The sequence below is a fragment of the Pholis gunnellus genome (assembly GCF_910591455.1).
Source record: "Pholis gunnellus genome assembly, chromosome: 3".
Taxonomy (NCBI): Eukaryota; Metazoa; Chordata; class Actinopteri; order Perciformes; family Pholidae; genus Pholis; species Pholis gunnellus.
The window spans coordinates 13,817,525-13,845,468 of record NC_136529.1 but is presented as its reverse complement, the minus strand read 5'-3'; the positions used below and the strand labels follow the sequence as shown (position 1 = coordinate 13,845,468).

At 37.5% G+C, this 27,944-nt stretch overlaps 2 protein-coding genes across 3 annotated transcripts; one reads left to right on the top strand and one right to left on the bottom strand.

Moving 5' to 3' along the window:
- The first annotated feature begins 235 nt into the window (after window positions 1-235).
- fkbp5 (FKBP prolyl isomerase 5) lies at window positions 236-12,049 on the top strand. Its single transcript, XM_079186215.1, has 11 exons — window positions 236-522; window positions 5,095-5,227; window positions 5,402-5,546; window positions 6,015-6,157; window positions 7,222-7,336; window positions 7,452-7,608; window positions 8,567-8,657; window positions 8,868-8,951; window positions 9,038-9,223; window positions 9,327-9,566; window positions 10,578-12,049. The coding sequence occupies exons 2-11, from the start codon at window positions 5,123-5,125 to the stop codon at window positions 10,677-10,679; spliced, it is 1,368 nt and encodes a 455-aa protein (XP_079042341.1). The 5' UTR covers window positions 236-522; window positions 5,095-5,122; the 3' UTR covers window positions 10,680-12,049.
- Window positions 12,050-15,489: 3,440 nt separating this feature from the next.
- slc6a22.1 (solute carrier family 6 member 22, tandem duplicate 1) lies at window positions 15,490-27,771 on the bottom strand. Of its 2 annotated transcripts, XM_079186211.1 has the most exons (15): window positions 27,647-27,771; window positions 23,498-23,688; window positions 22,961-23,095; window positions 21,647-21,787; window positions 21,099-21,186; window positions 20,879-21,011; window positions 20,025-20,159; window positions 19,409-19,512; window positions 18,970-19,094; window positions 18,682-18,794; window positions 17,939-18,076; window positions 17,747-17,849; window positions 17,561-17,661; window positions 16,665-16,835; window positions 15,490-16,564 (listed from the first exon to the last, which is right to left on the bottom strand). In XM_079186211.1, exons 2-15 carry the CDS (start codon window positions 23,649-23,651, stop codon window positions 16,451-16,453), a joined length of 1,755 nt encoding a protein of 584 aa, XP_079042337.1. In that variant the 5' UTR covers window positions 23,652-23,688; window positions 27,647-27,771; the 3' UTR covers window positions 15,490-16,450. The 2 variants fall into 2 exon arrangements, 1 of the variants encoding a protein (XP_079042337.1); XR_013767699.1 differs by lacking the exon at window positions 17,561-17,661 and having other exon boundaries at window positions 16,430-16,564.
- Window positions 27,772-27,944: the final 173 nt, after the last annotated feature.

Sequence of the window (27,944 nt, the reverse complement as noted above, 5' to 3'; positions counted from 1 at the left end):
CTGCGGTACAGGCTGTTCCCGGCCTGGCTCGGCACGGAACGGGTTACAGGTCAGGGTGTCTATTGGAACACAGTGTTCTCGTCAGCAGCGGTACAGCTACAGTACAGCCGGAACATTGTGTTACTTTGTGGCTGCTTTCCAAGACCTGCCCCTTAATTTTACACTAAACGCCCTCCCACAACTCTACTCTGTTCTACTCTCTCTCTCTTTTTTTCTCGCTTGTGTGCCTCAGCCTCTCTCCCTCACCAGTGTCATTTTGAAGTCTAGGATCCATGTGGCTGCTTCGCCGACACGTTCATCGCCACTAGAGAGGAACGGGATAAAGGGAACACGGGACATAAACAGCGCGACGTAATAACCACATGGGCAGAACATTTAGTACCCTGGACATGAGAAGAGAGGGTCGGGCTTGAATGAGGAGGTAAAGACGCGGTGAAAGAAAAAAAAAAATCTACCGACAGAATTTCAGCGGGTAACCGGCCGTTACGGGGAAAAACTACAAAAAAAGGAGCGCAAGGAAATGTGAGTCTTTTACTGTATCCCCTCTATTCTCCTGATACAAGATTTAATTCATTAGTTAATTAATGCATAAAGGTTACCGGCTTTCTAGTGTTTTCTGTCTGCCTGAGTAGATGGGACACTTGCTATACCTCGTAAAACATCAAAACCGGTCTCATAAAAACGTTAATGATTAAAATATAGCCCCAACAGTTGAGGTCGTCTGATTATAAACTGTTCTAGGGTGGATGTTGAATTTGTCACACGTTCGGGGGCATTTGAGGTTACAGCTGTATCCCACTGTACCCTGGAAAACTAAGGGCTGATAAGACTCCCAGTGTGTTTATAGGTGTGTGTGTGCATGTGTTTGTGTGTGTGTGTGTGGCACTTGGATGGTTCCCAATGGAGGCGGATGAGGACAGGAGTTCACATCCAGAATACCTTTTAGGCTTTAGGTGTATCTTCGTAAAGTGCAGGTTGTAACACTGTTTCTGAGAATTGGTAACATTAACTGTAGTTCATTCTGTGCTGATCCCTTTTCATTGTGGACGAAGTTGTACATCACTGGGCATAATGGTAACCTCTGAATAACTTACTTAAAAATATATGGGTGTCAACGTACATGACGTATTGTAGATCTAGATGTGGTGAGATTGAAGAAGAGTTGGCCTGCTGACATGGACACGAGTTGAGGCAAATTCCCAGTGATGAATCACACTGCCTGAGGGAGATATTTAATGGCTGTAAGCAACTTATTGTTTAAATAAACTAACACATAAAGATACTTAAGTAAAGGGTGATTGGTTCTTTAGCTTTGCCTTATGAAAACAATAAAATTCAATTCATTTCACATTAACAGTAAACACGCCACTGTAGCAGCGTTTCAAAAAGTGATCTCCATAAAAAAGCAGCTTTTCTTTCATACATTTGTATAACCCCATGTCTTTTGTCAGGTTTAAAAATAATCTCCCATGCCAGACAATGCTCTGCCCAGGATGTCAGTCTATGGGTCTGTCATGCACGGTGTGTGCTCACATGTTCACATATGAATCAGCAGCAGAGTACGGATGTGAGACAGAATGTACAGATAAACCTTGTGTGCTTGTGGATGTGGTCTTTGCCTCATCGTGTTCTGTTCCTGCATTCCTCCGCAGGGCATCTGACTTTAGGTACATGCAGCCTACATGTCATTTTATCTGTGTCATAACTATTGGCAGTTGGTTTCACACGTTCAGTGTTTAATAATTAATTCTCTCATACAGGTAACGCAAAAATGATGAACGTCATGGAATGAATATGTTTTGATTATGGGAATTTAATAATAATGGTTATTATCACACTATAACCCCACTTGCTTTATTTCATTTAGAATTTTGCGTTCATTTAAATGTCAATGGTCAATTTGAATAATTCAAATCAGCTTATTTTCATTCAAAAATTAAAGTTAGGTTGTACGTGAGAGGGTCTCAGATTGGTGAACACCATCAGGCTTTGCCAGCGGGGAACTGTGAATAGAAGGAACATTGTGTTCAGACACACACACACACACGCACGCACGCAGGCACACACACACACACACACACAAGCACATGCACACGCACACGCACACGCACACGCACACTCACATGCACGTGAAAATGAATTATATCTAAAATGAAATCCATGAAATTTAAAATAAATAGGACGAGGTGTTGCTGCATAAGAGACGGACATTTTGTTCTGCGCTTGTGTTGAGGAGTTCAGTTAACGTCACTTGATCTTTGAGAGTGACACACAATTGAAGAAGCTGAATAAATTGAGCAGATGTCGGTAAGACAGATGTTTATGGTTTTACCCTGTGGGTTGAAGAACATGGCCCGGGCTGTTTACTGTTCCTATGTCAGTTCTCACACAAGAAAAATTAGTTCAAAATGAGGCTAATCAGGTCGAGCGCTGCTGCTTCATTTTCATACTTACAGGCTCAGAACAGCTCAGAACTTAGTCAGCACGGAATAATATCCTAATATTTGTACATGGTCATCAACAACATCTGGGATGTTATTAGTGTACAGGACGACTGCTGGAAAAATCTAGTAAATGATGCAGGGAATGAGAACTGCCGTTCCTCTTTAATGTGAAACCATCTCTGTGGAAACGTTAAGTGGCCACAAGACTGCCGTCTGATCAGCACCCTGCATAACCTATCACTCATAGTACTGTCCTTATGCTTTGCAGTTAATATGAACAGGATTTTACTCAGGTTGACAAATTAAATGTGATTCAATTTGCCTCAGCGGAATAGAGAAAATGTCCACTACCTAAAGCTGTCCTAATGTTACATGATATCCAGTGCAGGGAGCACGAAAGATGAGCGAGAGTTACAGTAAAGTAAGATGTCATAGAAGTTGAGAGACTATCTTTATTTATATATTTTTTCATAAACAGTTATGTCATATTTCTTTCCCTGGTGGCTCACAAGCATACAACCAATAATTGAAATCTATACATTTTTCTTTGTTTACACTTGTTAGTCAGTGTGCAAAACACACACATATCTTAAAGCTCTGTTAAAAACGTGTTTTAAACTTTAATTACATTATAGTATTGGCTTTATCCCTCTGTCCCGGATGAAGAGCCAATTTAGGTTTGAAATGTTGCACATTTGAATATAATAAAGTTAGAAAAAAGAAAATGAAAGGGAACATTCCACAGTGTAGGAAGAATCAGAAAACGCTTGTTGGTCAGATTAACGCATAACGGATGAACGCATTAATCGCATCGTAGATGTAACATTTTTATTTGTAATTGTTGCTTCACAACTCTGGCCTCTGGTAACATCCTGGCACATTCTCAGAGCACTGAGCTGAGGCTATTCGAGCAAGTGTTAATGTCTTAGCTGTTGCATGTGATCATAATCACCAAATAGTGTTTGACAACATGCTTAATTAACATAGCTAATTAGCTTTTTCATTGTCTTCAAACAATGTCAAGGCTATTCTGCCAGCTCAAACTGAAAAATGTCTCCAGCCACGTTTATTGAGTAAAAGAGCGTGTCGACAAAGATCACTTCTGTGACAAGAGACGCAACATTTAGCAACGACAGCAGTTATCTATCCATCTATCTATCTATCTATCTATCTATCTATCTATCTATCTATCTATCTATCTATCTATCTATCTATCTATCCATCTCTCTATCTCTCTCTCTATCTATCTATTTATCCATCTATCCATCCATCCATCTCTCTCTTTCTCTCTCTCTATCTATCCATCCATCCATCCCTCCCTCCCTCCCTCCCTCCCTCCCTCCCTCCCTCACTCACTCACTCACTCACTCACTCACTCACTCACTCCCTCACTCACTCACTCACTCACTCACTCACTCACTCACTCTCTATCTATCTCTCTATCTACTGTGTGTCTCTCTCTCTCTCTTGCTCTGTCTGTCTATCCACCTGTTTGTCTGTCAGACAGAGTGATAGAATGATAGATTGACAGATTGGCTAACATTTCTCATAGTAAGAGACCAAAATGTTTTGATTTGTCATAGATTTATTTTATTTCTATCTGTCTTGTCTGTTTGTCTGTCATTGTTTTGAAGGGAAAGAAAAGAAAAAAACAACAATGTTTTTGACAGAATGCTTTACAATTGATACGGTGACAATATACTGTGGAGTATTTGTGATGAGAATATAAATTCTGAAGAAGGGATCAGTAGTTGTATTGATATGATGGTCATGCAGGTAGAGGTCAAATACTGTTAAAAAAACACATTACTTAACAGTAATCCATTGGAGCTCTATCACCTCATCACCAGATAAAACTAGACAGCATGTAGCCTCATATTATGATAAGATTTTATATCAATGTATAACCTTTAAATTTGAGAGTCATGATCAAATACAAGATATTAACCTGCCTCATCACAAACACTGAGAGAGATTACATGACTGTATTTGTGAAGGTGCAGTTTTATCAGTACAGAGTCTAAGCGTAGTCGAGCCCACACTTACACATATGAGGCTTTCAGACAAGAAGACTAATGTTGAAATCCTCAATACAAAATGAACAGTGAAAATATTGGAACGAGGTTCTGCCGGGCTGCAGAGTTCATTTTGACGTCCGTAAAATACGATGTCATTTATAGGTTGACAAAGAGCGCAAAGGGCCATAAACTAATATTCCTGAACATACTGTACTTTGGAGGTTGCAGCTCATGTTACAAAATAAAATGACTGACATGAGCACCACGCTGCTGCCTTCAGTTTTATATTTATGTAATTACTTCATCTGTGGGGGATCAGACAAGGCAATAAAACTGTAAATATATCTCCAGTACAGTACATGCTTCTAGAACATCTGTCCTTAAATATCTACAAGTTATATAATGTGGAGGAGAAAGTCATATTTACTGTGTGAATTATGGAGATCTTGCATTGATTTTTCCTTTTTGTCAGAGACTGTGATTTTCCAGTCCGGCTCGACAAATGAGATTTATTTCATGAGCCGTTTTCCTTGTTGCGAGTTGGTCCCAAAATGAAAACATGAGACATGAGGACATGTTATTTATGGTGCTCAGATTGCTAACGCGTAGGCTTGTGTTCATAATGTTTACAGTGTTACCGTGTGATGCCCACACACAGACATGACCACTGATCAGGATCTGACTATGGACGGCCAGCCAGCCACAGCCGTGTTTGCTGCAAAGGGCATTGATGTAACAACTAGTAAAGACCAAGGAGTTATCAAGGTATTTATTGCCATTGCTTTAGATTGTAATGTTTTGTTGCAGGTGTTCAGGCTTAAGTAGGACTCATTGTTCCACCATATGGCATGGTCATGATTTTTCATGATCTTATCTCTTCTATGTTCTCTGTCAAAAAGGTGTCTTAGTTGAACTGGAAGCGTCTCTTTCTGTCTGCAGGTTGTGAAGCGTCAGGGGCTCAATGGAGAGAGACCGATGGTTGGGGACAAAGTGACCGTCCACTACACTGGGAAGCTGCTCACCGGGGAGAAGTTTGACTGCAGTCGAGATCGCAAAGAAGCTTTTTGCTTCAATGTGGGCAAAGGTCGGCGACTTTATGCATTACTGTCATAAATGACGGTGCCTTAGTGTTGTATCTTACTTAAATGAATAGTTTTATATTTTGGAAAGTGTGCTTACTTGCTGAGAGTTACATAGATGAGATTATTAACACCTCTTATTCACTTACCAGCACCTATAAAGCTCACCAATTAACACGTTATATCTTGTTTGTTTTATCCATACAAAACAAAGAGTAAAAACAACAAGTCGGGGTTTGACAGAGGGATTATGTGGTTATGTGTTGGACTGGTTCTTAGACAGATATGGCAGATGTATCAGTTCTCTAATCAAACTCTGGGCAAGAAAGTGAATAAGCGCATTCCCCTAAATGTCAAACTATTCCTTTGCATTCTTATCAATATAATTAAGATTATGACATAGCATTTTAACCCGTTTTATAAACCAGCAACATCGCTAATAGTTTTTATTATTTTGCCTCATCCACTCACAGGACAAGTCCTCAAGGCCTGGGATATTGGTGTGTTGTCTATGCAGATGGGCGAGGTGTGCACGTTACTGTGTAAACCAGAGTACGCTTATGGATCTGCGGGAAATCCTGAAAAAATTCCTCCCAAGTCGTCAGTTGTGTTTGAGGTAGGTGTGCCACGTCAGTGCTGCCATTTGTGCCGTGCATTATTTCTGCGTCACCCTGAGGGATACCGTTCAGGCTTTCTCTGATTTTTATAATCAATTCCAATTATAATTCAGCTCTGGGAAATATCTAAAGAGGTTTAGCCAACTGCTCGGCTTTACACGTTACCCCCCCATGGCACATGTTAGTCATAAAAATGTTTTTTAATGAATTTGTTAATACTCCCAATCTTATCTAACGGTGTCAGGTGTTACCACACACATTTTACAATCAGGTGTTCAATGGTATATGTGATTGCTCACTATATTCAGATTATTCATTCGTTTTTAACAGAGGTATTGACATTTTGTCAACATTACTGTAACTTCCCTTATTTAGCGTTCATAAGCCATATATAAACATTAGTTAAATGCGTTATAACATACGGTGATGTAGTTGTATGCAGCTATAAGTGCTTATTAACGCTTTTGTCAACAACTATACATCCTCCTTCACCTGTAAGTGTAGGCTGCTGTATACCCAGATAGTGAATGATAATATAATAAAATACAGTGTGATAATATTGTATATGCCTAAAATGATGTACAAGTTGTAAACATTTTTTATTTGTTTGAGTAGTGCAGACATAAAAACTGTGGTTTTAATATTTTTCTCAGTGTAAACTGCAGCTTCAATAAAGAGTTGCAACAATATTTACTATATACTTTCAGACAGGGTGACTTTTCAAACCTAAGGATGCCCATGGAGACTGGAAGAGGGGACTAAGGGGTTAAAGGGCTATTTAGCTGAGAGGGATGTTTTATTTGGGCTTGTTTTGTTCCAATAGAAGTATGGAGCATAATGTCTGATTAAACAGTCTACCTGTACTGTTACTTTAATAGTCATTATTTATCTTTCTTTTTTTTTTATCATGACTTGATGTGATGACTCCTACTTGTTTTTTGTCATGAATTTGTTTTCCCCCTCCCACACCTACTATTACACCATACACCCAGTTCTGCAGAGCTGTAATTTTGTATTTGTTTCGTAACGAACAATCACTGAATTAACGTTTACGACTAAACAGATGGAGCTACTCAAGTTTGAAGGAGAGATTCTCACTGACGATTCCGGCATCATAAGAAGAATAAAGGTCAAAGGTGACGGTTACACTAATCCCAACGATGGCTCAAGCGTTGAAGGTAAGGTAATTATTTTCTTAATGGATAATTACTGATATTGTACCAAATAACCAGTACATTAACCTGTTATATCAGAGGTTAAATTGTGTCATGATTTGTCTCGTTTGACTCACAGTGCACCTGGAGGGAAGGTGTGGTGATCGACTCTTTGACTGCAGGGACGTCAGCTTTATTGTTGGTGAGGCTGAGGATAAAGGCGTTCCTCTCGGAGTGGACCGAGCCATGGACAAGATGCAGAAAGGAGAGTGCTGTGTACTTTACTTAAAACCAAAGTAAGTTACATAAAACCCTTAGTCAGATAATAATTATACAAATGTTTCTATTTTAATATGCATTTCTTTCTTCTTTGATATGTGGTTTTGAAAACCAATACCATAACCAGAAGAAGCCATACATTTACAAATATCTAATCAGCAATGCTGTTGATGCTACTATTATCAATATATATTTTGTACATGTGTGTGGACTCACATATATTAAATATTATTGAACAGTATTGTATCTGTCTCCTCAGAGGTGGAAAGCACTCACTGGCAGTAACCTGAATACTGAAAGGCTAACATTTGCCTGATATAGTGAGCATATGGTACGGATTTTGGTTTATCAAGATGCTGTATTGTTCCAAAACATGTACATCTAAATCAACAGTACATTTAATCTCTTATTTGTCAGGGTCATTTCTAAAAAGCTTAAAATCCATCAATATTGAAGGGTGACATGCGTGATTTGGGTCCCCAACACCTGAATGAGTCATCCAAAAGATAAAGAAAATTCATATCGGTCAGAAATAAGGAGCTATTGCAAAGGTAAAAAGAACGTAATGTATTGCCCAAACCCCATAATATAATTCTCTTAACCCCTCCCACACAAACCTAACCAATTATCCCCTCAGGCAAAAGCAATACCAAGTAGTGGCTGGTGACAAGTACCAGGAATTCATAGCAAACTAAGAGTAAATGCCAAGTAAACACAGAAACTGAATCTGAAATAAGAAAATAAAGACACACAAATGAACAAAAGCAGAAACTACTCTTTACATAATCCATCTACAATTTAAATACCCCAAATCCACATTCATTACTCCTTTTAGGGATTAGAACTATCCATTTCTGCTACTCCTATGTCTTCCCTTTCAATAAACTGCACTATGTAATCCCATCTTGTAATATGTATGAGATTTCTTCTAGTGAATTTCTTCTTCAGGCTCATGTTTTTTTTTTTTATATACAGGTATGGCTTTGGAAGCGAAGGTAAACCTGAGTACAAAGTTGGACCAGACAGAGACTTAATATACGAAGTTACCCTCAAAAGTTTTCAAAGGGTGAGTCCCATTGTTTTCTTCAATGTCTGAAGAAATAAAGAGTTAAATTAGTTTTGGTTTGTTTTTCTATTTAAGACAAATAAGTACACTTTGAGCAAAGTTCAACAAGTCCTGCATAGTTATGTAGATCAGTTCAGCTGACACTAAGACAATGACAACCAATGTTCACTCCCTTTATTTTAATCGTGTCTTTAATTGTGTTTCCACAAGGCTAAAGAAACCTGGGAAATGGAGTTGCCTGAAAAGCTAGATTTGGCTGCTGGAGTTAAGCATAAAGGGAATCAGTATTTTAAGGTACAGTCCTCATCTTTTGTCCAAACAAATTAATTGATATTTTATTGTTAACATGTTCCTAAAATGCTATTATCTTCCTGTATTAGGTAGGTCTGTACCACCAGGCAGTTAACCAGTACCAGCGTATCGTTTCCTGGCTGGAGATGGAGTGTGGTACTGGGATAGAGCAGCAGAAGAGGATACAGTCTTTTATGTTGACAGCAAACCTCAATCTAGCGTTGTGTTTCCTGCGGATGAAAGAGTTCTCACAAGCTGTGGACAACTGCAACAAGGTGAGCTGCAACACCCTGCTGATATTTATCCATATTTAAACACCATTTAGTTTCGCCACTTTGTCTCTCTGTGTCTTACCTAATTACTCTTTGTGTGATTAAGGTGATTGAGCTTGATGAGGACAACGAGAAGGCTTTGTATCGTCGTGGGGAAGCCCGTCTCCTTCGTAACGAGTTCAGCTTGGCCATGGAAGACTTTCAGCAAGTGCTGCGAGTCAACCCTTCAAATCGAGCGGCACATGCTCAGATTTCCATCTGCCAGAGCAAGATTAAGGAACATCATGAACAGGACAAGAAGACCTACGCCAACATGTTCCAGAAATTTGCCGAACGGGACACCAAGGTCTGTCCACTTACTGTTCTTGGCTAAATGTAGACAGTCAGCCTGACATGTTTGTGTTTTGTCTTCTTTAACTAAGAGAATTTAATATGAACAATTATCTTAAATTAGAAGAAACAGTTACAACTCTACTAATCATTTTGTTTTGCAGAGTTTTATGACCTACCAAACCAGGTAGGTGGACCAGATTTGTTTTAATAACACAATTAAAACAAATCAGGTCCACAATAATTACAAGATTAAGGCCCACTGCATTCATTATTTTAAGATAAGTAAAACAATGAATAGCTTAGGGACTAGACTTCACAACTGTTAGGATGTGAAAATGTGTTATTTTTAGGAACTAAATTATATATATATATCAAAAAAATGTGATGTATTTCAGCTCTGGAAATTACATTGGGCACATCTGACTCCCATAAATTAATTAGTTAATTGACACGGTTTGGGATTTTTTTTCAACTAATGGTCAACCATTTTAAATTTCATGGCAAGACTTATTGATACAACTGATGGAGGTTCATTCCACCGATGAACCAATGTCCTGTAACGTTGATGATGCTGATATTCATAGCAGGACCCCTTCATTCAAATATATTACAATAATAAAGCTGATTTATATTTTTTATTTCAAAGGTTTGAATTACATTTTGAGAGTAAAACTGTATCTGCATTCTGTGTATTACTGTGCTTTCCTCAGTATTACGCTGACCTCTAGTGTTCATTCATTGATTTATTGATGTTCTCACCTATTGATGCTCTTCTCTTAAAAAAGAAAAGAAAAAAGGAGCTATTATCTCAAGAGTAAAAAAGAAACAACACAAAACATTATTAAACCAACTTCTTAATATTAATGACAAATCTATTTTAATTTTCAGTTGTTGTAAGAGGAGACACATTCTCACGAAATGGACATAGGGCATGTCAAATCTATGATTATTTGTATTATTTTTATGACTTTCCTTATCAACAATGTTTAACTGTAGTCATGTGTGCTTTATCTCCTATCAACAGATTGGAAAGACGAAGAGGAGGCGGGATGAGAGCGTGAGGAGCAGCATGAACGGTGAAGTGGGCAACAAACGACGGCGGAGGAGTCAGGACTGTCCATCGTAAAAGAGACATTTAAAGGGGAGGAAAAGAAAGACATGCTTTCCTTTGCTTTACAAGTCCAGGAAGCAGGGGCAGGAACAAAGTCGTATAAAAGCCTCTAATCCAAACCTCTTCATCCCAAAATCCAACATTACCATTCCTGCATACAAAGCAGAGTGTAAACAGGGACGTTTGCAAGCCAAACAGCATTTCCCTCGTCACATGGCCTGTGCAACTGCCAGGACGTACCTTCAGATGGAATTAGCAACGCAGAATCAGTGAGTTAAGATTGGTGAACACTTCTAGCCCCCGTCTTTTATTTCTTTAAAAACACAGAGCAATTCCATTTAATTTGTCATTAGGCTACAGTGTAGAGTTCAGATGTGCCTCCACAGTGTGTTTCATATTCCCAAACTGTATGTGCTGATTTTCAGACCTCTGGCTTGTATTTGCTATTCAGCCTTTTCTTGGGCAGCTGCATGCAGGCATCACGAGGTGTTTGGAATTCAGACTTGAAACTTTGCTATTTCTTTGAATTTTGCAATACCATATGTACTTTGGATAAAAGGCATATCAAGTCCCAGAAGCTCAGTGGTATTTTAAACCTTTCCCTGCAAAAGTAAGAAAAAATAAAAACCCATAACTTTGTTCATAAAAATATAATAACGCCTGCATTCATATAAAGTAATGTTGGGAAAACTGAAAATACAGAAACATTAAAGTGTTAGAAATCCAGGACTTAAAAGAAATTGTCCTCCAAACATAAATCTCCAATATTGCTGTAATCAACAATAGAAACCTCAAGTTTCCGATCAGCAGATGTAGAGCGTAGAATCTGAAACAAGCACAAACTACAGATACTAAATTATACCAAAACATAAATCTTTAATTCTGGCGTTCTGGCAAAATCACAATTCACTGTACTTGGTTATTGCTAGTAACAGCTGAATTAATATTATTTTGTGACATTAAGCTGCTACCTATACAGGGTAATTAGTATTTTTTTAAAAGCCTACAACAGAACATAAACTGGTGCAGAAATGATTTCCAGAAATATAATTCAAATTAAGCCTCTTGTTTTGGGCAAAGATGAAGCGTTGTTTTACAATGAATAAGACCCTGCACTAAAATAATTTATTCATGAATGCATGTGTGATAGGTCATTTTTTATTTGTTGAAATCTTGTTTTTTATCCATTAAACACAAGTTTTTTTTATGAGAAGCCAGTCTGGTATTGTCGTAAAATGATGATCTATGGGAGTGATAACAGATGACATCATCCTTTTCATGGACTGATTACATTTTAAGGCGGCAGCTGCAAAAACTTTATGAAAAAAAAAAAAATACAAAACTATAAAATATATATATAAAGTGATATGTTTCTACTCCCAAGGTTTGGTGGATTTTAGTGATTGATGACTTTCTTCTTCTGTTGCACTTATTGTATGTTTATCTATCAGCTACTTGCATAAGCAAGCATGGCACAATCATCAAAACCTTCAATTAACAGATGACTGTCAGAAATCCTTATAATTATGATGATAACCTCTTACAAAAGGAGGCATTTGATCATAACATCACCTCTATTCCCACCTCTGTATTTGACAGGACAGGTGCACCCTGTGAGTGCAAGTGGGAGAGGGACACAGAAACCACAATTAAGCTTTAAAACCGTCAGAACCCCAGTCTAATCTTTCAGAAATTTCAAGTCTGGTAATGTGATCAACGACATTTTACATCTGTGTAGGTGTTTTTGCCTCAGTCCCAGACCTGGTGTCTCTTTATTTCACTGCATCTATTTCATTTTTTTTATTTTTTATTTTAAATGTGTGAATGTTAGATAGTAGACAATGTTGCACATTGGTGACTGTCAAACCAACACTGTTATCTTTTCATGAAATGTCTAGATACGGTCTTGACAATAATCTTAAAATGTTATATAAACATTGGTTGGTTCAGAATGAAAACCTTAGCTGTCTTAAATATTTTATGTAAAAAAATCAACAGTGTGTTAATATATATTGTTGTACGTTAGCAAGGTTTTTAAACAGCCTATTGCTTTATGTTTTCAAGTACTGCTGGCTCTAAACATTCAAACATTTTGTACAGTGGAAATGAGCATGAAGTACTTTTTGTTCTAGCAATTATAAATTGCATTTAAGCGTATACAGAATATTTATCCCTCTTTGTCAATTACAAAAAAAATTCCCAGCCTCTTAGTGCTACATTCATTTTTGATAACTTGACAGGAATAAATTGGAAAAAATGGACATACACAAGCAGGATAATATGCAGCTGGTCAAACTGCAGCACTGCCAATGTGAGATTGAATTTGAACTGTTATGTCGTACAAAATGTTTACATGTATTCGATTGATCTTCACCTTGTAAAGCTAAATTTTATCAATGTATTAAAATGGCATTTATGCAAAAGAAATATTTTCAGACAAAAAAATGCATAAGGTACCTTTGTTCATGTGTTCTTTATATATATTTTTTTATATTTTTTTGCACTTTAAAAGCATATAATAAATCCAAGAGTTGCATTTAAAGAAATATGTCATTCTTCAAGTTATAGGTCAATATTTCGACAGTGTGGTAACATTTTTATCGTTTGCTTTTGACACTAGCTGTATTGTCATACAAATAGTTAAATGGTAAAACTATCATAAAGAAATATGTTTAAAATGTTGTACACGATTTGACAAAATTGATTTTGTGTATCAGGATAGCTCCACCCTTCAGCACCATCATTACCAACATTTTTAAATTGTTATTTTAATTTAATTTCTTAATTATTTAAACTTAATTTTACAAATATTTCCTCCTCAAAGAGTCTTTAACTCTTTTACATTACATTTAATTCTCCGAAAACAAGAACGAGAACATTTTTTCTGCATGGTATTTTAGGAGATAACCAGATATAGGTATAGTCCTACCATTTGTGGCTTTGCAGAATCAGCTACTCATTTATACTGACAGGTTATGTTTACACTCAGGTTGAGCCCATCATGCATGGTAGCTATACATTACATTGATTTACCACATAACTGTTTTTTCAGGCCACATGGGGGCAGTAAAAACAAGTTGTGAACACAATATTGACATATCATCACTTTTCAGTTGATATGGTGAACATAGAAAACAGTTGCTTGCTTACACATCCAGCAGTTATCAAGCAACATTATCATTACAGAAATGACTGGCTATTTAACAGCTAAATGCTCCATGATGTTCACCAGCTAGTTGCTAACTGTCTGTCAGCTGAGCAGGTACTGTGGATTTTAGAGCTTTTTGAACCAGAACGGTGAAGTTTTGAGCTTAAACTCACTATAAAGAAGCGAGGGGAGATGCAGATTCTGGTGAGTCTTTGTAGATCTATTTCTACACGCCACCCTTTTCACATTGTTTCATTCAGTAATTTCACACATTTTTATTATAAAAATATTGTTAATAGCAGCTTTAATATTTATGCTCTAATTTGGGTAATTACTAATTCATTTGAGAATCAAAAGTAATTCTTAAACTTGGAAACAGCAGTTGAAAAAAAACAATCTACTACAAGATCTGTTTGGTCCGGAGCTTTTGGTTAAATCACATGATCTTCATCAACAGATGGAGTTTGCTTGGTTGTCATATAATTGTAGTTGTTCAAATGTTCATTTTTCTGAGCTCTTTAAGGACTTTTTGTCCATGCAGCTCCATCCGTTGAGGGAAGTCATGTGATCCGAGCCACAGAACCTATGAAAGCTATTGATGTATTGTAGCTTAGTAGGACATTATTTGCAAATGTCCTTGTGTGGGTGCATTCAAAGACACAAGAAATTATGAATTATGACTCCTTTATTGGGCTCTAAAAACTACACCACCCAGACAAGAACCTGTTTCTGTAGTGTACTCACAAAACAAATTATTGTGACTTATTTCAAATATGAATTGTTAACATTTTATTAAAACTGAATTTACAGATTTTCATGGTTTTCATGTCTTAACAATGGTCAAAAAAACGTTCATTCGACAAAAAACTGGTAACTGATCATTACAGAATGTTTCTAAATTAATGACCTTTATTTTATTAAATCTGATTCTGATTCTTAGGTCAGTTTGACAAAATAATGAGATGAAAATAAGGAAATAATCAATACTGATGAGCCACCAGCTTACTGAGGCCTATTAGTAATTTATCACATGAATACCAGATGGCTATATGCATGTATAATATTTATAAATGGCACATTGTTTAATAAGAATCAAACCATGAAGATTAAAGTGTTATGCACCAGTCCTATGATTCTTTCAATCACATGAACATTTTCATTAATTAAATAATAGCAAACTGGTTGATCAGAACATATTTACTGATAACAATAGGTATTATAAAATGTAACATTCTCAATTTAAACGTAAATCCATCAGCTCTCTCTATCCAATAAAACTATATTGTGAAATACGTTTAGAGGGAAATGTATTTTGTCGTGGATTATGTCAGAGGGTTGTAATTCATTGAATTTGTTCCACAGATATCTTCTGAAAACATTTTCTTAAAAAAAAAAGAAAAATTGATCGATTGATCGTGAAATGTGAAAAATGATATATGATACAAAAAACAATAGAACATGACATGAATATCGACCTGCACCTTTTGTATAAAAACTATAATAAACAAGCTTAGAGTTAAGACTACGGTAAAAAATATAACTCTGGTAAAAATATACCCTTTATGATTCGAACTGTTACAACCAACAGGTTTGCTCTGTGTTTCTGTTTTTTGTATTTGGTGAAGCACTAAAACTAAATGATCAGCGAGTTGAATTGCGGTGATGGACGCCATCACCGCAATTCAACTCGCTGATGTTTAGTTTTAACGCCAAACACAAACTTGTAAATGCTGAGCTGTTTCCTATCTGTGTGAGCAGTACACACATTTTAAGTAGTTCTTAGTTTTTAGCAGTACTTGGCACAGGTCAGAAACACTTTAATGTTGGGACAGCCCGGTGGCTCAGATGGCTAAGGTGCAGGCAAGGTTTGAATCCCACCCTTACTGCTGGATAACCTTTCTTCTTTAATGTCACTGTTTTAGTTATATTGACAATTTGAAATTAAATTTCCGTCACTCACAGCGACCTAAAAGTGACTCAAGTGTTCAATCTATATGGCTTATTTGGCAAGGGTTTATCAATGTTATTTTACTCCAGATAGTTATACAACCTGGTTAAACAAAACAAAACAATATTTCTTTACAGAAATAACTATTTAAAATATCAATATGAATTTGAGCATGGTTGTTCATCCATGACCGATAACTTTTAAGGTTCACTTGCTAATAGATCTGAAACAACTAGGAGATGAATCTATTGATCAAAAGAATACTAATCCATCACCAATGTGAGGATTGTGAACGGTTTTTTAGACATTTTATATTAAAGTTAATTTATTGTCTTTAGAACATCTGAACTCATGGCTCTGGGAAATTGGAATGTGCATTTGTCACTATTTACTGGTATTTGAAAATAAGTATTAGAAATCAATAGATCAACTGATAATGAAAGTAATCAATAGTTGCAGCCCTACTCGCTAGCTGTCAGTGCTGTCAGCGATAAGAGTTCAAGTGACAGCTGCATTTATTTGCAACCATTAAATGTGGATGACAGCAACAAATAGACATTGCTTTGTTTAAGAGGTCCAAAAAGATTTGGAACCTTTCCTTAAATTGAGTAGGAGGACTGTATTGAGGGCGTGCTTCTCCTTATGCCTCATGGTGTTCAGTAAATGTGAAGCTGCTCCAGTTTGTTGTCGTCAATAGGACACCATGCTGTCAGGAGATGAGATCAAGTCGAGCATTTCAAGTCCTTTCTTGTCTGATTTGTTGAAAGAAAGGTCTTCAGCTGGAGTGCATAAGATTGAGATCCTCTAACAAAGGAGAATATAGCTTTTAATAAAAAACATAAAACCCATAACTACATAGCTTTTTGGAGACGTGTTGACCCATTTAGATGTACAAACAGCTTACCTGTCGCAGTGTACCGGGAGTGGTGCTCAATTTGTACAACATGAATAGAGGAACAATGAGTGTAGAGGAGAGAGTGAACCACCAGCCAAGAGCATAACCCCACCACGGGTACTCAATTATGTTGTTGAACTTCAGAGGAGTGTATTTGATTAAGGAGAAAACAAACGTTCCCTGAAAATAGTCACAGAGAAAGCAATTAAAGTATTGGTTAGATAATGTACAAAATGTCAGAAATGTTCCCTAAATCAACCCTACGATAAAGTAAAGGTGGAATTTAAAAATAAATAAATCAACATGTAATTTATATGAGTAACTTGGTAATCAAAACCTCTTTAAAGGTGTACAAAGTTAAATTCAGAGCATATCTATTGCCCCCACACGGCTCTCAACATGGCAACGGATGAGCTGGTGGTTTTGCAGCTAATGGTGTTAACAGCTCTAACATTGCTAAACATGGGTAACAGTGCTGACAGAGCTAACACTGTTAACCTGAGGGGAGACCGGATGGTGGGCACCACGCTTCCGCAACAACGCCCTCGGTCAATATGGCGTTATCAGCTGGAACCACAGTGTGAAGGCAGTGAAGAGCATGCACTAACATGCACTAACATGCACTAACATGCGCTAAAAAAACAGCCCGGCCCAGCTATGTCAACAAAGCACAGCAATGCTCTGATTACAACACACACAGAGGGAGGGCAACTTTATTCTCTGCTCAGGTAGACATTACTCCAATATATCTTTACTTTTCAAAAAGTTTTTTTTTTCTTATTATAGAGAACCTTTAAAAAAGGAGCCGGCCGATGCTGCGCTATGCTTAGACAGTATGCGTTCAAGGGGCGGGACTTAGCGAAGGGACATAAAAAGTGACTGATTGAACTCTTTCTGCAACTCACCATGCATATTACTGGAGTGACGTATTTCAAACAATATTTAAGCAGGGGTAAAGGCTTGTATCCAATCATGTCCTCTATGTTATCATAAAACCGGTCTGCACCTGTAAGTAGATGGAAAAGCAGTGGTGAATGAATTCATCATCACAGTGAAGAAACCATGCGCATTCCTCTTGTTTATTAACTCACCGTATATCCATCCAACACAACCAGACTGCAGTATGGCAAAGAGAAGTAGAGTCATCCCACTACAGGCATAGTAGTCAAACAACTGGAAGATGTACAGTCCACCCTGTGTGAGAGACATCCGTTAGCTGTTCTCTTATTAACAAAGCAAGGTTATTGTAATAGAAGTGACGTGACATTTTAATATGATATTACATCTGTAACCATCACAAGTCCAATGAAGAAGCAGACAACACTGATAGCAAGTAGAAGAAGTTTACGTCGATGGCCAACATGGAAGAAGGAAGGATTCGTGTCTGAAATTGATGTTACGAGGGCTTCCAGACCTACAAACTGAAACAGAGTTCCCAGTTACACAACTCCACATATGCTGCACACAAACATACAAACTTTGCAGAGATCATTTCATAATAATTTCATAAGTACTCAGAGAGTGAATACCTCTGCCAAGGCTGCACAATCCTCTAATCTAGTTGTTTTTTATTCTAAAGATTAAGACCAAATCATGGGATACATGTGTACGATTTGTTCTCACATTAGTAATTGCTGCAGTCAATGGTAATGATGTTAATACATTTTCTCACAGTGTTGTAAATCTGTTGGCTATATGCAAACAGACAAAGAAACAAGACCAAAACACATCTAGAGGTAATACATTGATCTCTTTCTAACTGTGAGACACCCACAGACCTCCAACCAAAAGCCAAAGATCATGAAGCCAAACCTCCCACATGTTCATGAAGACTGTTATGCAATGTATGCATATAGTAAAGGGAAGCAAATCTATCCAGGTCATCGTGAACAGATAATCTGCATTTCATAATGTTATTTTATGATCATTAAAAATATACTATCCTCCAATGAAAACTTTAGTCAAGAGGGAAATAAAACAGCTGTTTCTGGTTCTCTCAGTGGTTAATTAAAGAGAGACAGCTTACCTCACTGTCCAGTCCCAGCAGGATGATCATAACGAAGAAGAATATCGCCCAGATTTGGGGAAAAGGCATCATGGCAACTGCTCGAGGATAGGCAATGAACGCCAAGCCGGGACCTGCAGTCACAATGGGATGGTCAAAATAGAATATTGGGCAAATTTGAATGCTGTTGAGTCAAAATATCTCACTTGTATGGCAATGAAATGCATTTTTGTGCTATTGTTGACCTGAAACGTACAATTCTCATTCATTCCTTGATTTATTTATTAATAACATTTTCTACATTCTTACCCGACTCTGCCACTTTTGATATGTCTGTGTTCTGCTCATATGCCATGAATCCAAGTACAGAGAAAATGGCAAAGCCTGCAACAAAACTTGTCCCACTGTTCAGAAGGCACAAGTACACACAGTCCCTAAAAACAAAAAAGACACAAATACATTTTATACTCCCTTTATTTTGAATTAGATCTATGACACTTTTACATTGTTCTAAGGACTCACATCCTTAAATGCCCAAAGAAGGCTTTTTATATTCATGGCAAGACTCCTGAATACACAAGAAATCCTTTGTGAGTAAACTATTCTTGGTATAAGCTTCTTCAAATTAATTTTGCCTAAAATGGGCATTGAAGATGTTCTAGCTCACGGTTCAAAAGCTCTTGTTTGTTTCTGTGAATCTACGTAACCCAAACTAAAAAACACATTCTACATTTTAAATCGAACTTACTTGTAACAGTTGTTGTTGTACTTGTTATAACTGCCAAGTGCAGTTAGACACCCAATGCAAATAGCATAGGAATAAAATATTTGTGTGCCAGCGTCCATCCACACCTGCAAGACAATAAAGGACATGTTTTTATCTACAAAATTACATACGAAATATGAAATTTACTATGTGTTGCAACTCTGCAGTAAAACTAGACAGAACCACCTAATACAGATCTTTTTAATGTTTTACTCTGTGGTCGATTTGTGTGACATCACCATAGCAATTATCTGCAAATAAAGTTACAGTATGGTAACCAATCCTTTCAATCTCCTGAACTCTGACTTCCCCTTAACGTTCCACTAAAGTGTAACCAATTTAAGATATGTCATATCATTGTTTTGCATTTCCTTGCTCCAGCACATCATTTGAGCTACATTTTTTAATTTTTTTTAATTGACTGCTATTATATGATGAAACCAAACACATGTATACACATTTCTGTATAGTTCAGCTTTATGTCTTTGGAAATTTACAACACGTTAACAGTGCTTCTGCAAACAAAATGCATTTGTTAACGAGGGTTCAGGAGAGTCACATGTCATTCAAACAGAGAAGTAGTGAAGAGTGCTCACACCTGTGGATCAGACAGGCGGGATGGATCTGGGTAGAGGTAGAACTTGATCCCATCTATGGCCCCTGGCAACGTGACTCCACGAACAAGCAGCACCGCCAACATCAGATATGGAAATGTGGCGGTAAAGTAAACTACCTGTGGAAGAGTAAGGGTTATTTTGTGGCAGAATGGTGGACTTTGATAGCTGTGTTGCCAGGATGGATGTTGCGGGGTCACCGTACTGTGGAGCTCCTGAAACAACATTCAACATTGTCTTGAATATCATTTTTGACCGTGTTTTGAGTCAAATGCCCAGAGCTTTTATGAAAGATGAAAAGTTATGGAATCACCAAAGTGGTTATAGTTCATCTTGAGGAGGAAATCAACGTCAGACTTCACAGTAGTTGTTGAGACATTTCACTCAAACCACAAATCTGAACCTCTTGGCGGCACTAGAAGTCGGAGGATCATCAAAGTCATACATATCTGCCCAAATTTGATAGAAATGAATGCAGTAGTTGTTGAGATATTTCAGTCTGGATCAAAGTGGGGGACCAGCAGTCAGACCGACATAGCCATCACTAGAGCCTCTATGGCTAATAAAAATGATCCATGACACCTCAGTTTGAGGTAATGTAATTTAAGTTTATATCCTGTGTAGTGGCTTCTTCCCTCTCATGTTCTTTTATTTTATACTTGTGTGCTTGGAAAAATGTATGATCAACCATGACCTTTGTACAAGTACATCACGGTCTCAGGCAGTGTGCCTGGCAAAGTGATAGGTGTGCAATGTTGTTGTTTTTTGACCTGAATCATTATCTTTTAACGGTTTAAGAGTTGGTACAACATAAATTATTCTAAAGTCCTTGTCCTACCTTCCCAGTAGACTTTACTCCCTTCCAGACACAAAAGTAACAGATGATCCAGGACAACAGAAGACACAGAGCCAGCTCCCATCGAATGCTGCCTAACTCCTGGATGCTTCCGGTAAGATTCAGAACTCTTCTCCTGAAAATCAAATTTTTGTTATCATTCATGAAAGTCAAATCACTTTCAGAACTTAGTACCATATTTAGGTTTAGTTGTCATACTCACTCCCAAAACTCTCTCACTGGTGACGTTGCATTTTCAGCAGCAGTCCAGTTCAAATAACCAGCTCTTCGATCAAACTCCACACAGGTCTCTGTTGCAAAGGCATACAGGATGCTTTAAACAATGCATTCAAGGACAACGACACACATTATAACATTCTGCCTTTGTCAAAGCCTTTATTTAATTCGTTTTTCTTATTTAACTTGATAAATGGAATGGGGGTCATTTCCAAAGAGCCTAATCTATTAATTACTGAGCGAATGCAAAGTCCTTGTTGCCTCCTGGTCTGTATGGAGGGTGACTAAACCTGAATTGGTAGACACCAGGAATCTTGAACCTTTTGGATCATCCTTTGAGTAAGTCTCGTTGGATATGTGGGGGTTTGTTTGAAATGGACAATACTAGGAGATGTGTCTGGAGGGGATCTCCAGATCCTCAAATGAGCCAAAAAATCAGATTAATTCATTATTGAACTAAAGATTCATAATAATCTTATTATTTGTTTGTTTTCATGTATTTTTATTTCAGTCACGTTGCATACTGGGACAAACCTGTGTTCCAGTTGTTTCTGCAACTGGCCCAGGGAAGTTCAGTGTCGAAAGAGTTGAAGAGATACAGGAAAGCCCAGGCCAATATGATGATGTAATAGATGCTGGAGTATAAAACAACCACAAGACTGCCATAACCTATGCCTGACAAAAACAGACAAACAAAGAAACAAAAGTATTTAAATAAAAAAGTAAGAAACATATAATTATCACATCTAATTATGTATATATATAATTACATTCAAATAAAACAAATAGCATGATACTGATAAAACTGATAAATTAAATATTATAATAATGCCATTTAAAGGAAATCAATGTTACATAATAAAACCTGACCACTGTATTTATCCTAAGCATTAAGCAGGGGAGCAACTTGGGGTTGTGTGTCTTGCTCAAGGACACGTAAACGTATGAACAGTGGTAACGAGGGATTAACCATCTACCTTGTGGTTGAAGATCGACCTGTTCTAACCACTGATCTACAGCCACCCCACAACAATGTTGATACTGCCCAAGACCAGGCTGTTATTGTAGAGTAAATACAGTTTAGAGAACATTTTCTCTGTTGTAGATTTACTAAAGATTTGTGAGCTTGAGTGTTTGCTGACTTGAGAAAGATAGACATCCTTTCAGCCTAATGTAATAGCTCACAGGTGGCAATATTTAACCAATGTGAGCCATGTCAACCAAACCTGACACAGTTTGTTGGGTTCCTTAGAAAAGATGGTGTAAAAGTGGGTGGTCAAGTTTTTTCTAAACACAAAACTGACATAGGTTGCGTTTGAAAAGTGGTGAAATCACTTTCATCACATATCCCTGCATGCAAGATTTGTAGCAAAAGTGTGAGCACACAAAACAACATTTGCAGAAAGTCACAAGTGATAGGTTGTATATCCGGCAACAGCAACCATTGACCTTCTTATGAAGAAGAAGAAATATATATTTTCATGAGAATTTGAGAAAATATAATACAGTATTGCTGCCCTGCAGAATATAGTTCAGATTAGCACATATACACATGTTGTCTGTAATATCACATTTTTTTAATCTAGGGATGTTTTGTCTTACATTCACTGCAGCAACTGTAGAAAAATGCGAGGCATGAATTTTACAATTTGTTGTGCGAAGGATTAGAACTGAGACGTTGCAATAAACACAAGAGCTTGCACCTCATTTTTTGGGGGTTTTCTTCATTGCTTAAAGGCCCAGGCAGCCATTTTTCGACCATGTCATAAACACATACACCTGTTTTAATTTGATTATTTATTTGATGTGACATTAATTAATAGTCTGAAAGTGATTCTAGATCTTTACCTTCAAAAAGGGGACAAATCTTCCTCCAGCAGGTAATACTTCCCTGTTTGGTGTACTGGCCGAGTGACGTCTCCAGGAGAAACAGGGGAATGCCGCAGGTAAAGAGGAAGAGGACATAAGGAATGAAGAACACCCCTTGAGAAAACAGAAAGTTACTCCACATGAGTTGTTTTAAAGGTTGAGCACTTATGGTAAGCCACAAGAATCACATTGAGATATGAATGAATGCAGGGAAAGCAGCAACGACTAGATGGCAGCACCAGCAACATTTATAATTTGTGTGTTGTTATTCTTTAGAAAAGGAGTAGCCTTTATAGTTTTGGAAGGCAATATTTACATAGTAGTTCTGAAATTAGATTTGGCTGATAATACATAGACAAACATTATAATGATTTAAAAGAAATCTGGCTCTCGCAGCTTTCAATTCTAATTCAATGTTGGTTTCTAGTTGCCATCAAGTGCTAACCCAGTTGGAGTTGTTTTTACATTCTGCATGTGTACTTTTGAACAAATTTCTTTGACTATTATGAAACTTACCTCCTCCGTTTTTGTAGCACAGGTAAGGGAACCTCCACACATTTCCTAGGCCTATGATTTGTCCTGCAACAGCCAAGAGGAACTCAATTTTGCTTGACCATTCTCCTCTGGTCAGGGTGATGGGTGCAGGATGTGCTGTGCCCATATCCAGCATGAACTTGACCTCTGGACCATAAGGCTTCTCAATTGAACTGAAACAAGAGGGTCAACGAAGTGGCGTTCAGTGACAAAATTACAATGTTCACACAATGATATAAACTACACTTTCAAAGTAATCATTCATGTTATTTGTGGATTTCATTTTGCAGTATAGCAAATTGTGAGCAAAGAGCACATTCTTAGTTTAGATGTCAACATACACATTAACCACAGCGGGGATGTGGGCAAGATTTAATCACTGTTTATTAATGTTCACGATCCACACAATGCCAGCAGTCTTGCTGTAATATGTCACCAGAATCAGTACCTCTTGGCATGAGGGCAAATTTTTCATCAATGTTCCTTTTGTGTTGCTGCCTCGGATTTGTTGTGGGACTGGAGCAAATGGACTGGAAAATATGTGTGTTACTACACTACTGTGAAAAAGCTTAAAACACGTAGATGCTCAAAACAACTTTCCTAAAGTGTTTTCGGGATCATTAATTGAGAGGAGAATTATGAAAAGTATCCAATGAGTGAACATGCAAGGGATTTGACTCATTTATTTATTTTTTTTGCATCTCTCTCAAGTTACTAACAAAGAAATATAAATAATAGGGACAAGGACAACAAGCTGGACAGATAAATATGGATGTAAAATAATATTATATGAATATTAAGAAAAAGGAGCAATGACCAACAATACAATAAGATATAAAATGTCTCTATAAAAGTCAAGTGCAAATCAATAAATACTGAATTGAAATACAAGGACTGGATGATTGCTTGTGTACAACAAGTTTGACTAATGACATTGCATCAGTGGACATAGCATAGCCCAACCTATACTGGGTTTTTGCTGCCTATTAAATTGATATTTTATCAATTATCTAATATGTTATATAACATAAACACACATTAGATTAAGACCAAATTCTTTCCGCAGATGGCAACTCTTTAACCCTATTTCATCATAAGTATACTTGGTTCTCGTTTTGTAGAAGATGCCCATGTTTGGCAGTGGTGGGAGAAGTACTTAGATCTCAAGTGAAAGGATAAATACCACGTTAAAAAAAGCTCTGCAAGTAAAAGTTCTGCAAAATTAAAGATGAGCCTTCAAGTGCAGAGATGAGAAGTGAGGCATATATTTAGAATCTTTCGCTTGTGTTTGTAAGCAACAAACTACTTGAAAAAAACTGGAAAATGAACCCTTGATGAAACTTGAGTTGCTGTTGACAAGTTACATGAATTGATCAAAGATGCTGGAGATGGCTATGTAAATGTATGTGTATACAGTGTATACTATATTGTTTAAAAGAGGTGATATGCAGTAGACCAGAGGTTGTGTCATATGGAAAACATATCAAAGTTTATCATGTGTTTCTGACACACACATTACACACACATTACTATACCACATTTTAACTGGCACAAACTTATCGGAGCATATTAAGAAAGCCGTAGCTCAGGTGGTAAAGCGGAGTGTAAACTCTGTGAATGAAAATGAATGGGAGGCCTATTTGCCTTCTCATATCATCCATCTGTGGAAACGTTACTAAAGACTCTCACTGACTTTCATAGACACAAATGATCTTCTGCAACAAGGTCTGCCTGGCATCCTCACCATGTTCCAACATGCATATGGTCCCCGTGTGCTTGTTGGATGGTTAAACAGGTTCTGAATGTCCCTCACCCCATACCTTTCCAATGTCAAAATTAGGGCTGCATCTGACAATTTTGGTAACTTTCCTAACTACCTTCTGAAGCTTACTTAAAAAAAATAAAATCTTTCCAAAATGTCTTTTTTTATTCTTTTGTATGTAAAAAAAAAGTGACCAACACAATGGAGACCAAAACAGATTGCCTCAGTGTGGGCCTTATTTGACATCTCACCCCCCTCTATGACAACGGGCTTTTCACCAGGCTAGATGTTTAGAACAGCTTTAAACACTGTTGACTTCAGACGTTGTACAACATGCTATATTCAACCACCTCACAAGGAATATATGGCATGTTCCAGCCCATTTTCATTCCAACGCTTTGTCCGTCGTTTTCAGACACTCAGAGAACATTCTCAGGGTGTGTGTTGGTGTACTACAAAGAAAAAACACACAGAAGAGAGGGGAGGCGGATGGGTCAAACAAACACAGAACATTTAATGTTAGTGTCTCAAAGTGTAGAGATCATTTGAAGTTATGTGTTTTCAGTACTTATGTTACGTTGTTTATGTTTTACATACTTATTTCAAGCCCAACCGTGGTGTTTTTCCTTAACCTAACTAAGTGGTTTTGTTAGCTAAACAAGTGTTTTTGTTCAAATTCAAACTGTTAACCACATGTTTACTGTGACCGTAATGGACGCCAAGGGTCCCTTAGTATGTGAAGAGCAGGGATGAGAATGTGCAGGTCGGACTGTTCGGTGCTCTCAGAAATAGGTCAGTGTCGTATCGGGAGAAACTTCAGAGCTTAGATCCAAAGTATACTGGAGCACACAAATTGAAGTCAACAAACTTTAAAAGAAGACACAAGTGTGTCTTCATCATGCCGACGCATACACAGAGGTTGTAGGTACTCATCGTCTTTCTTAAAGACATTTTAGTGGGACTTCAACCCTACGACCTTTTAAAGGATGGTGTACCTAGAGGAATTCATGCCCTCGGTATAGGGTTGAAACCAGGCAAAAGACAGTACCACTGCTCTAAAAATCAACTGAGCCATAGCGTATGGCATAGCTGTCATGTTTTCAGTTCATGTCGTGTAAATGGTGTCATTGTTGTCCTTGAAGACAACACTCTATTGAAACAGTACTGCTTAACACACAAGAAGAGCATGTTCACTCACAATGGGCCTTGTTCATTCATATTTGGTCAGAAAACATCTTATTTTGTGCACAAATATCAAGCTGTACACAGGTTAACAAATAAACAATGTAGCTGTTGTAAACTGATTTTAATCAGCATACACATTTTATTCTTTTGCCTTTTTCAGACTTGTTGAAACTTGTTGCACTTTGACTAAATAAAAAACAATTGCAGCAAAACTTGTCTTTTGACTGACTAACTCTAAATCACTGATATATAGGAAGAGTTGCTTTAGAAGAGCTGTTAACTAAAGTAACTGCTTTGTATTTTGTATTCAGGGCTGCAAGTTGCAGGGTATATGTGCAGCAGGAAGGGCTCTAGGTTCTAGGAAGCTCAACAGTCGCTAGACTAATCTCTTCAAACCATCATACTCATCATAGGCAGACACATTTTTGTCCCCGCCTGCACTGGGCTTCAAGCCCAGGCAACTTTGTGTACATAATTTTGTAGAGCTGTCTAAATGTCTAGGGAGGGGTATTGAACAGTACCCTACTGAATATTCTACAATGAATATATTAAAACCTGCTCAGAAGTAGTATGATGGTTATGGGACACACAACAATAATCTGCCACCAAATCTTGACAGCGTAAGGAATAGTTGTTGGTCATGTTTCTTTTTTCATCCCAGTTACCCGGGAGACGTGGGCTCATTGGTAAATTATTTTCTGTTTTGATTATTTGACCAGCCCTCCATGCTTTTATTCTGCTATCAATTAACATTGATGCATGCACCTTTTGTTTTCTGCAAACAATCATAGTAGTACAATATCAGTATGATTATAAGTAACTTTTAAAAGAGTCTGTTATTATGCTATTTGTTAAAACATTTGCAGAAGACACATTGTCATGTGTTTGTTTTAAATGCGAGCTTTCAGCAGCAATGATCACAGAGCAACCTGATGTGTCACACTAAACACACTGCACACGGGAAATAGCTGCTCTCCCTGCAGCATAGCCAGTAACCTTTGGCCTACATAATACAGCTACAGGCGCCAAGCACAAGTGCACCCACAAAGCCCAGCTGTCTCTGCAAGGATACCATTTGTTTCCTATTCAATATAGTGTACACTCACAATGTATAAAAAGGACACATTTAATAAAGACAGAAAAACCTGCTTGTGACCTAAAGGGAAAGGTATTGTTAAGAGTACCTGAGAATGGTTGCTTCTTGTCTTTAGTCTGTGGTTATGTTTCCATTTATCCCTAGGTGGGATTCATTTGGTGCCTTTTGAAGAAAATACAAGTCTAGATCCCCTAGTCTCTCCAGGACAAGTGCTCTTCCCGGCTCTGAACATGAGTGAGTCCATGAGTAGAGGTCTGAGAGAGCAGTATTTGTATTACAATGAGGGAGAGAGAAAGAGCCAGAGGGACAGAGTGAGAGAGGAGGGGCCAGGGTGTTATGTGTTTTTGAATGAGCAACTTAAGGCGGAGACTGTTCATGGAGGCCAC